We start from the raw sequence: 9552 nt of genomic DNA, 5'->3' as shown, positions 1-9552 counted from the left end.
TGGGCAACATAGCAAGACCCTTGTCTCTAAAAAAATTAAAAACAAAAATAACACACTCCTGTAGTTAATACCAGATGAAGAAACAACATGGCCAGCAGCTCAGAAGCTCCCTTTTTCCCTTTAGCCACTGCTGCCTGCACCAAAGGTAAACATGATCATTACTTATAAGAACCATAGTCTTGACTGTTTTGAATTTGATATAAATAAAAGCATACAGCATATATTTGATATAAATAAAAGCATACAGCATATGTCAGCTTATTTGTTAATTTGTGAAATTCATCTGCATTGTTCCATGTAGTTGCTGTAGACTCCATTGCTACAGATTATAACAATTTATCCAGTCTCTTGTTTATGGGCCTTTGGGTAATTTCCAGTTTGGGGATATTATCAAAAAAAAAATGCTAAAATGAACATTCTTCTTCATTCATATCTTTTGCTTTGTAAATTATAAAGCAAGACACCAAGACCTAAAGACTGATTCATTCACTACCTGTTTATTGAGCCCCTTACCAGACTAAGGTCAGAAAATAAAACACAAAAGACGGCAAAGGTCCTGTCCTCATATAACTTACTCTAACGGAAACAAAACGACACCTAAGTGGGCAGAAAAACAAGTCAAACAATTGCAACTGTGATAACTCTGAGGGAAATAAGGTGAGCTAGAAAAAGAAGGGTGGGGACTTAATCTATTTTTTTTATGTGGTAGCCTGGTTAACTCTCAGAAAAATATCTAGGAAAAAATACAAGACATAAGTTGGCACTGCTACACAAGGAGTATTAACAGAGGGAAGAGCATTCCTGGCAGGAGAGACACCATGTATAATGGTCTTGGAGGAAGAGAGAGCTTGGCCCATTCAAGACCAGTGTGGCTTCAACACAAGGAGGGATGGCATAAGGTGTATCTGGGTATTAAAGCATATGATACAAGGCCAAAGTAAGAAGTTTAGATTTTATTCCAAATGTAGTGAAAAGCAATTTTAAAAGTGTTAAAAACAGGAAATAATGTGATCTGATTTACTTCTTTAAATGATCCCTCTAACTGCTAAGCAGAGAACAGATTAAAGACATAATTTAGGAGGCTGCTAGAGCAGTCTCAGGAAGATATGCTGGTATAGAGATTAGAGGAAAGACTTGAAACACATCTGAGAACTGTCATGGCAAAGATCACCTTAATCAAGTAATAAAAGGTAACACCTCTCTCCACTGGCATGGGTAAAAATCTAAAAAATAAAATAACACCACAATATTGGGAACCCACGTGTGGTGGTGTGTTCCTGTAGTTCCAACTATTCCAGAGGCTAAGGCAGAACTGCTTGAGCCCATAAGTTCAAGGCTGTAGTAGGCTACAATCAGACTTGTGAATAGCCACTGCATTCCAGCCTGGGCAACACAGCCAGACTCCATCTCTTTTAAAAAAGTATATGTGTGTGGCCAAGCGCGGTGGCTCACGTCTGTAATCCCAGCACTTTGGGAGGCTGAAGCGGGTGAATCACAAGGTCAGGAGTTCAAGACCAGCCTGGCAAAGATGGTGAAACCCCATCTCTACTAAAAACACAAAAATTAGCCAGGCATGGTGGCAGGCACCTGTAATCCCAGCTACTTGGGAGGATGAGGCAGATAACTGCTTGAACTCAGGAGGCGGAGGTGGCAGTGAGCCGAGATCGCCCCACTGCGCTCCTCCAGCCTGGGCAACAGAGGGAGAGTCCGTCTCCAAAAAAAAGAAAGGAAAAAAAATATATATGTGTGTGTGTATATATATATAGAGAGAGAGAGGGAGAGAGAGAATGTATTCTGATGTGATGCACCAAGGACATAGCATTTCTACCAAAAATTCACTATCTGAATAAAACTCCAACAAACCCATGTTATAAATTTAAGAGTTAAATCTAAAACTATCAGTTAAAGACTAGAGACCTGATAAATAAATGTAATTTGTAATCCTCCATTAGACCAAGAGCCTGGAAAAATATTTTTTTCCCCATTTGCTCCAAAGAACATAGGAGCAACAACTTATAAATTTGAATAAGGACTGCAGGTTAGATAATAGTACTATTGCAATATTAATTTCCTGATTTTGGTAAGTGTACTGACGACATAAGAAAATCTCTTTGTTGTTAGGAAATACACATTTTAAGAATGTATAGATAGGCTGGGCATGGTGGCTCCCGCTGGTAATCCCAGCACTTTGGAAGGCCAAGACAAGAGGATCATCTTCACCCAGAAGTTAGAGGCCGCAGGGAACCGTGATGACACCACTGCACTCCAGCCTGGGCGACTGAGGGAGACCCTGTCTCTATAAAAGAATGTAACACCGGGCGCGGGGGCTCACGCCTGTAATCCCAACACTTTGGGAGGCCAAGGGGGGCAGATCACGAGGTCAGGAGTTAGAGACCAGCCTGACCAACATAGTGAAACCCCGTCTCTACTGAAAATACAAAAAACTTAGCCCACCATGGTGGCGCGCGCCTGTAGTCCCAGCTATTTGGGAGGCTGAGGCTGGAGAATCGCTTGAACCCGGAAGGCGGAGGTTGCGGTGAGCCGAGTTCCCGCCACCGCACTCCAGCCTGGGCAACAGACCGAGACTCCGTCTTAAAAAAAAAAAAAAGAAAAAAAAAAGTAGAGATAAAAGGACATCATGTCGGCAATGTCCTCTCAAATGGCAGAATGATATAGCACGTGCAAAACGGTAACATTTGTGGAATCTAGAAGGGCTTATGGGAATTATTTGTACTAGTTTAGCAATATTTCTGTAAGTGTGAGTTACTTTAAAATGAAAGGTTAACAAAGTTACTGAGATTAGGGAGAGAACGTGAGGAGCGAACAGGCTTAATACTAAGCCATGAATAACCAACAATTAAGTAAAACTCGGGAAAATAAAAAGGAAGTCAAATAGCATGCGATCAACGGAAGACATAGCTTCCGTACTCTTAACCTTAAATTACTAAGCGATGATCTTCCTGCAGCTCTCCAATCCAAATCATCAAAGACAATCTCGCCGCCCAACTTTGCCAAAAAGCAATTCGGCTCCAGCCGGCTCCGCCATGTTTTTCCAGCGAGCTGCGCGTACGCACGCACGGGTTCACTCACCAACCAATCGGTGCCCACGTCGGCGTCTCGTTACCGAAGGGGCGGTGCGTTCTTCTACACATGCGCATGGTTGGGCGGGCCTCCTTCCTTCTCGCCTAACGCCGCCAACATGGTGAGTCTTACTGATGCGGGCTCAGGGGCTGGCGACCATGCCGCTCGACCTCCACCTCTGCTGGGAAGCTGAGGCGCCGAACGGCTCCCAGAGGGTCCCAGGAAGCGCATGGTGAGGGTCCCCGGGCCGACTGTGCACCGGAAACTGACCCTTCCCGGACTCGCGGCTGGCGAGCGCGTGGAGGGCCCGGCAAGGCCTGGCGCGCCTTGGGCCACGCTTGCGCGCCTCCGCCGCTGGAGCTGGACGGCCGAGGCGGCTCGTGGTCCGAGAGCGTTGTCCCGCCCGCGGCCTGGGCGTTGAGGAGCTGAGAGCTGGCAGGCGGTGGCGGTGGGAGCGGGCTTTAGCTACTGAGGCGTCTGCCGATTTCGTCCATCCAGGTTGGCGCCTGGTGCTCGGGCGGGTGTTCCCCTGCAGCATTCCTTTTCGCTGAATTTAACTATGTCGTCTTTAGCTGTAGAACGTAACATATCTAGTAAGTATTTATAAGTAAGTTTCACTGTCCTTTCTCCCCCACTTTTAGGTGTTCAGGCGCTTCGTGGAGGTTGGCCGGGTGGCCTACGTCTCCTTTGGACCTCATGCCGGAAAATTGGTCGCGATTGTAGATGTTATTGATCAGAACAGGGTAAGTGTCACAACTTCTTTCTTAACATGGCAGTGGACATGTGCTCTGCAGTTGACAATAATGAATTGTCTCGATGGCTGTGTAAGATGAGGTTGCTGTGGGTAGTAGCTTTATTTTACCATTGAGGAAACAGGTAATGGTAAGGGTTGTAAGCACAGTCTTAAATTAGCTCTTAGTGTTGAATTTTAGTGTTAGCCACTTAAGGTAGAGCCAGTTATGGACTGAAAAGTTGGTTAGTTTTAAATGAGTTACTATACATAAAGTGAGTTTAGAACAGATCCAACACATAGAGAGCACTTTTGTATTTGCTGCTGTGTATTTGAGACAGGCAAACTAAGGAGTTGACCACTGGCTATAAATGAAAAGGGATCAGAGTCCTAAAGTTGCCTGTAAATTACGTGTGGTTGGTTTCTATTGGGTACTAATAGTTTAAAAAGGAGCATTTAATGGTGTGGAGAAATATTTGTGTTGAGCAAAAGAAGTAAACATACGTGACCCAGATAGGACAATCCTTGTCTTTTCTGAGCACTTTATTTAAATAGTAGTGTGGGTTTGATGGCCCTGAACGGATAAGTAATTTTACAGAATCGTCTGACCATTTTAATTGCTGTTAGATTTTGCACTGAAGTTCTTGATGTTTGTGTTCTAGGCTTTGGTCGATGGACCTTGCACTCAAGTGAGGAGACAGGCCATGCCTTTCAAGTGCATGCAGCTCACTGATTTCATCCTCAAGTTTCCACACAGGTAACTATCCACTAATCACTCCTCCCTCCCATCCCCAGATTTGTTTATACTAATAAAAGTTTGTTTTAGAGTAAACAATATGGAAGATTCTGAGCCATCCTGAAGAGGGATTTACGTTATAAAAGTAGACAGAGATTATTTACTTTTAAAATGTCCTGGGAGTGATAGCTCACGCCTGTTATCCCAATACTTTGGGAGGCCACGATGGGAGGGTCTCTTGAGCCCAAGAGTTTCGAGACCAGCATGGGCAACATGGCGGAAACCCCTGTCTACAAAAAAATTTGTTGGGCGTGGTGGCATGTGCCTGTAATCCCAGGTAGGGGGGCCACGGGGGCGCTGAGTTGGCACGATCACTTTAGCGAGGTCAAGGCTGCAGAGACCCATGATCATGCTACTGCACTCCAGCCTGGATGACAGAGTGAGACCCTGTCTCGAAAATAAATAAAATAAATGCCTTAAAGTCACTTTTCTACCCTGATAGTTTAGGGCTTTGCCTTTGTTTAGACTTGCCATCCTCTTTTCTTCTGGTCTCTGCCAAACTTTTAGCTTAAAATAACAAAAATACTAAGTCTTACATTTTTTGATACTAGCTTTATCATTAGGCGAGCTCTTAGTGTGTGTCAGTTACACAGTATTTAACATGAAAGGTTTTATCCCTAGCTTACATTTAAATGAGATGGTGAATAGCGGTTCTTTTTTGACATGAAAATTAAAACACTTCAGTGTGTTGCTCTACAGTTAATTCAACTCACAGTGATGGTTGCAGTGGAACATGTACTATCACGTGGCCACTACAGATAAAGTAGATCTAAATAATGTAATTTTGCATACTTTAAAAAATAGTCAAAAACTTGCTGTATGCTGAGCGCTACAGACACTACGTGTATTAACACATAATGGAAGTACTGGTGGTTGAAAACATGCCACTTGAATAGCCTCGAGTGAACATAGCCATATAATGTAATTTTGCATACTTTAAAAAATAGTCAAAAACGGCCGGGCGCAGTGGCTCAAGCCTGTAATCCCAGCACTTTGGGAGGCTGAGACGGGCGGATCACGAGGTCAGGATATCGAGACCATCCTGGCTAACACGGTGAAACCCCGTCTCTACTAAAAAATACAAAAAACTAGCCGGGCGAGGTGGCGGGCGCCTGTAAGTCCCAGCTACTCCGGAGGCTGAGGCAGGAGAATGGCGTAAACCCGGGAGGCAGAGCTTGCAGTGAGCTGAGATCTGGCCACTGCACTCCCGCCTGGGCGACAGAGCGAGACTCCGCCTCAAAAAAAAAAAAAAAAAAATAGTCAAACTTGCTGTATGCTGAGCGCTACAGACACTGCACTTGTATTAACACATAATGGAAGTACTGGTGGTTGAAAACATGCCACTTGAACAGCCTCGAGTGAACATAGCGGAGCTCCTGCTACTGTGACATACCGCATTGTTTGCAGCACAATTAGGAGTGAAGCTTGAGGATACTTGTCAAAGTTCAAAGCAGTAGAAAATACTTGGTAACTTGGGTTTTTCACTAGGTACTCTTGTAATTCTGCCTTGGATTCCAGAGCACCCTGGATTTTATTTTTAGGATGTTTGACCACAAATTTTTACCATAAAATTTTTTTTTAAAGAGCCTAAGAGTTAACATTAATTACTTTGTTTGTTATGAGAATGAATGGCTTGGATGAGAATGAGATTACAGTGGCTCCTTCCTATAATCTCAGCACTCTGGGAGGCCAAGGCGGGAAGATAACTTGAGGCCAGGAATTTGAGACCAGCCTAGCCAACCCCGTCTCCACTAAAAGTCCAAAAATTAGTCGGGTGTGGTGGTGTACTCCTGTAGTCCCAGCTATTTGAGTCAATGAAACAGTAGAATTGCTAGAACCTAGGAAGTGGAAGTCGCGGTGAGCCAACATTGCGCCAGTGCATTCTCCAGTCTGGGTTACAGAGCAAGACCCTGTCTCAAAAGAAGAAAAAAACAAAAAGGTTTTCAACACGTCCAGTGCCCGAGTGGAATTACATATAGTCAGAGGTGGGGTTTTTGTATTGTTTGTTTTCGGGTGGCTCTTTCTTTCTTTCTTTTTCTTTCTCTCTTTTTTGACACGGAGTCTCTGTCACCCAGGCTAGAGTGCAGTGATGCAATCTCGGCTCACTGCAACCTCAGCCTCCCAAGTAGCTGGGATTATAGGCACCTGCAGCCACACTCGGCTAATGTTTGTGTTTTTAGTAGAGACAGGGTTTCACTATGTTGGCCAGGCTGGTCTTGAACTCCTGACCTCAGGTGATCCACCCACCTCGGCCTCCCAAAGTGCTGGGATTACAGATGTGAGCCACTGTGCCTGGCCGAGAGGTAGTTTTTAAATTCGTAAAATGAACTTGGCTGGGTACAGTGGCTCACACCTGTGATCCCAGCACTTTGGGAGGCCAAGGTGGAGGATTGCTTGAGCCCAGGAGTTGGAGAGCAGCCTGGGCAACATAGCAAGACCCTGTCTCTACAAAAAGTACAAAAATTAACTGGGTGTGCTGGTATGCACCTGTAGTCCCAGCTACTTGGGAGGCTGAGGCAGGAGAATGGCTTGAGCCAAGAAGGTCGAGGCTGCAGTGAGCTGTGATCGTACCACTGCATTCCAGCCTGGGTGGCAAGCAAGATCCTCTCTTAAAAAAAATGGAACTGGATTACAGTTTTGATTAAAATAAGCTTGAAGTTACAACCTTTTCTGGCTTACTGAACACAAAAATGAGTAAAATACATTGTGTGCCAGCCATTGTGTCTTATGTAGAGAAAAAAGTGTAACAGGAAGAGTGCTTTTCAAGGAACAAAGAAAGTGTCCTTGATAATGAGTGACTTCAAAGCTGATCTGTGGTCTTGGCTCGTTCTAGTGCCCGCCAGAAGTATGTCCGACAAGCGTGGCAGAAGGCAGACATCAATACAAAATGGGCAGCCACACGATGGGCCAAGAAGATTGAAGCCAGAGAAAGGGTAATAACTTGGGGTCATTTGAATTCTGGTCCTTTAGTTGGAGAGTTCAAGGTAGTGTGAGAGGGATAATTTTTATTTATTTATTTTTTTAACAGAAAGCCAAGATGACAGATTTTGATCGTTTTAAAGTTATGAAGGCAAAGAAAATGGTAAGATTTAAGATCTGTGTTTTTGTGTAACAGCTTTAGAATAATGAGGGAGCAGTAGCCAAACCCCATTTCAAGCTGCCAGCTTCTTGGGAGTTTTCTGTAAAAAGGGAGAATTTATCCTCATTTGTATTTCATGATGTCCTTATGGAATTGTTACTTTTCTTCAGATGCAGGGGAACAGATCACTTAGTACCCTTTCTGAAACCAGCATAAATTGGAGTTTATTGTATGTATACACAATAAATGCTTTCTTAAATTGATAATTTTCAGAGGAACAGAATAATCAAGAATGAAGTTAAGAAGCTTCAAAAGGCAGCTCTCCTGAAAGCTTCTCCCAAAAAAGCGCCTGGTACTAAGGGTGCTGCTGCTGCTGCTAAAGTTCCAGCAAAAAAGATGACCACCGCGAGTAAAAAGGCTCCAGCCCAGAAGGTTCCTGCCCAGAAAGCCACAGGCCAGAAGGCTGCGCCTGCTCCAAAAGCTCAGAAGGGTCAAAAAGCTCCAGCCCAGAAAGCACCTGCTCCAAAGGCATCTGGCAAGAAAGCATAAGTGGCAATCAAAAAAAGTAATAAAGGTTCTTTTTGACATGTTGGCAAATGTATTTAAGCCTTTGGATTTAAAGCCTGTTGAGACTGGAGTTAGGAGGCAGATTGATAGTAGGATTACAATAAACATTAAATAATCAGTTCCTTAATCTCACTCTCTGCCCATACTTGGATAGATAGTACAAAATCATTGCAAAGTCATAACTGATCATGTCATGAGAAATCATGATAACTTAGAACACCAAGTGACACAAGTGACATTTTTTCTTATGGTCACCTTGGCTTCAGATCATTTTTTTTTTTCCTTGTACAAATATGTTTGCCATAAATAGGTAAAGTGACAGCTTCTTGATGCTCAAGAGTCTAGCAGTTTTTTTGTTTTTTGTTTTTGAGACAGTCTTGCTGTGTCACCCAGGCTGGAGTGCAGTGGCGTGATCTCAGCTCTCTGCCACCTCCACCTTCTGGGTTCAAGTGAGTCTCCTGCCTTGGCTTCCCAGGTAGCTGGGCCTACAGGCGCCTGCCACCACGCCCAGCTAAATTTTTTAGTATTTCTTGTAGAGATGGGGATTCACTATGTTGGCCAGGCTGGTTTTGAACTCCTGACCTTGTGATCCGCCTGTCTCAGCCTCCCAAAGTGCTGGGATTATAGGCACGAGCCACTGCATTTGGCCTTTTTTGTTGTTGAGACAGTCTTGCTCTTGTCACCCAGGCAGGAGTGCAGTGGAACGATCTTGGCTCAGTGCAACCTCTGCCTCTTGGGCTCAAGCGATTCTCCTGCCTCAGCCTGAGTAGTTGGGACTACAGGCATGTGCCATCACGCCTGGCTGGTTTTTGTGTTTTTAGTAGAGATGGGGTTTGACTGTGTTGGCCATGCTGGACTCGAACTCCTGACCTCAGGTGGTACACCCGCCTTGGCCTCCCAAAGTGCTGGGATTACAGGTGTGAGCCGCTGTACCCGGCCTGCAAATTTTCTTACAAAAAGTAGGAAAATAGGGCAAGTATAAAAATTACAGGTTGAGCATATTTCTAATCCAAGAAGCTCCAACCTCTGAAACTGAGCTGTGACACAACAATTATAAAATCCCTATCCTACCCCCATGGTGATTTATAGTCAAAATCCAGGTACACAACACTATTCATTGTCCCTGAGGAAGTAGTAGTTAACCTTCAGGATCAAAATGCAGGTACACAACACTTCATTGTCCCTGAGGAACAAGTAGTTAACCTTCAGGGTATGTGGATATGAAGCATAAATGAATTTCCTGTATAGACCTAGGTCCCAAGCATTTCAGATAAGATACTTACCTTGTATATAGTAGGT

The 9552-nt window shown here is 44.2% G+C and overlaps 1 protein-coding gene across 2 annotated transcripts; it reads left to right on the top strand.

Moving 5' to 3' along the window:
- The first annotated feature begins 2940 nt into the window (after positions 1 to 2940).
- On the top strand, positions 2941 to 8287 carry RPL14 (ribosomal protein L14). Of its 2 annotated transcripts, none has more exons than XM_007983740.3 (6): positions 2941 to 3202; positions 3723 to 3824; positions 4474 to 4568; positions 7441 to 7540; positions 7636 to 7689; positions 7960 to 8287. In XM_007983740.3, the coding sequence occupies exons 1-6, from the start codon at positions 3200 to 3202 to the stop codon at positions 8233 to 8235; spliced, it is 630 nt and encodes a 209-aa protein (XP_007981931.3). In that variant the 5' UTR covers positions 2941 to 3199; the 3' UTR covers positions 8236 to 8287. The 2 variants fall into 2 exon arrangements, with proteins under 2 accessions (XP_007981931.3, XP_007981932.1); XM_007983741.3 differs by having other exon boundaries at positions 3188 to 3313.
- The last annotated feature ends 1265 nt before the right edge of the window (positions 8288 to 9552 follow it).

This window comes from Chlorocebus sabaeus, chromosome 22 (genome assembly GCF_047675955.1).
Source record: "Chlorocebus sabaeus isolate Y175 chromosome 22, mChlSab1.0.hap1, whole genome shotgun sequence".
Taxonomy (NCBI): Eukaryota; Metazoa; Chordata; class Mammalia; order Primates; family Cercopithecidae; genus Chlorocebus; species Chlorocebus sabaeus.
The sequence above is the reverse complement of the archived record's forward strand: the minus strand, read 5'-3'. Positions and strand labels throughout refer to the sequence as shown.

Coding starts and splice junctions, on each gene's coding strand:
- RPL14 (XM_007983740.3), top strand. Junction 4,569..7,440: donor ATCCTCAAGTTTCCACACAG/GTAACTATCCAC, acceptor GGCTCGTTCTAG/TGCCCGCCAGAAGTATGTCC. Junction 7,690..7,959: donor TTATGAAGGCAAAGAAAATG/GTAAGATTTAAG, acceptor GATAATTTTCAG/AGGAACAGAATAATCAAGAA.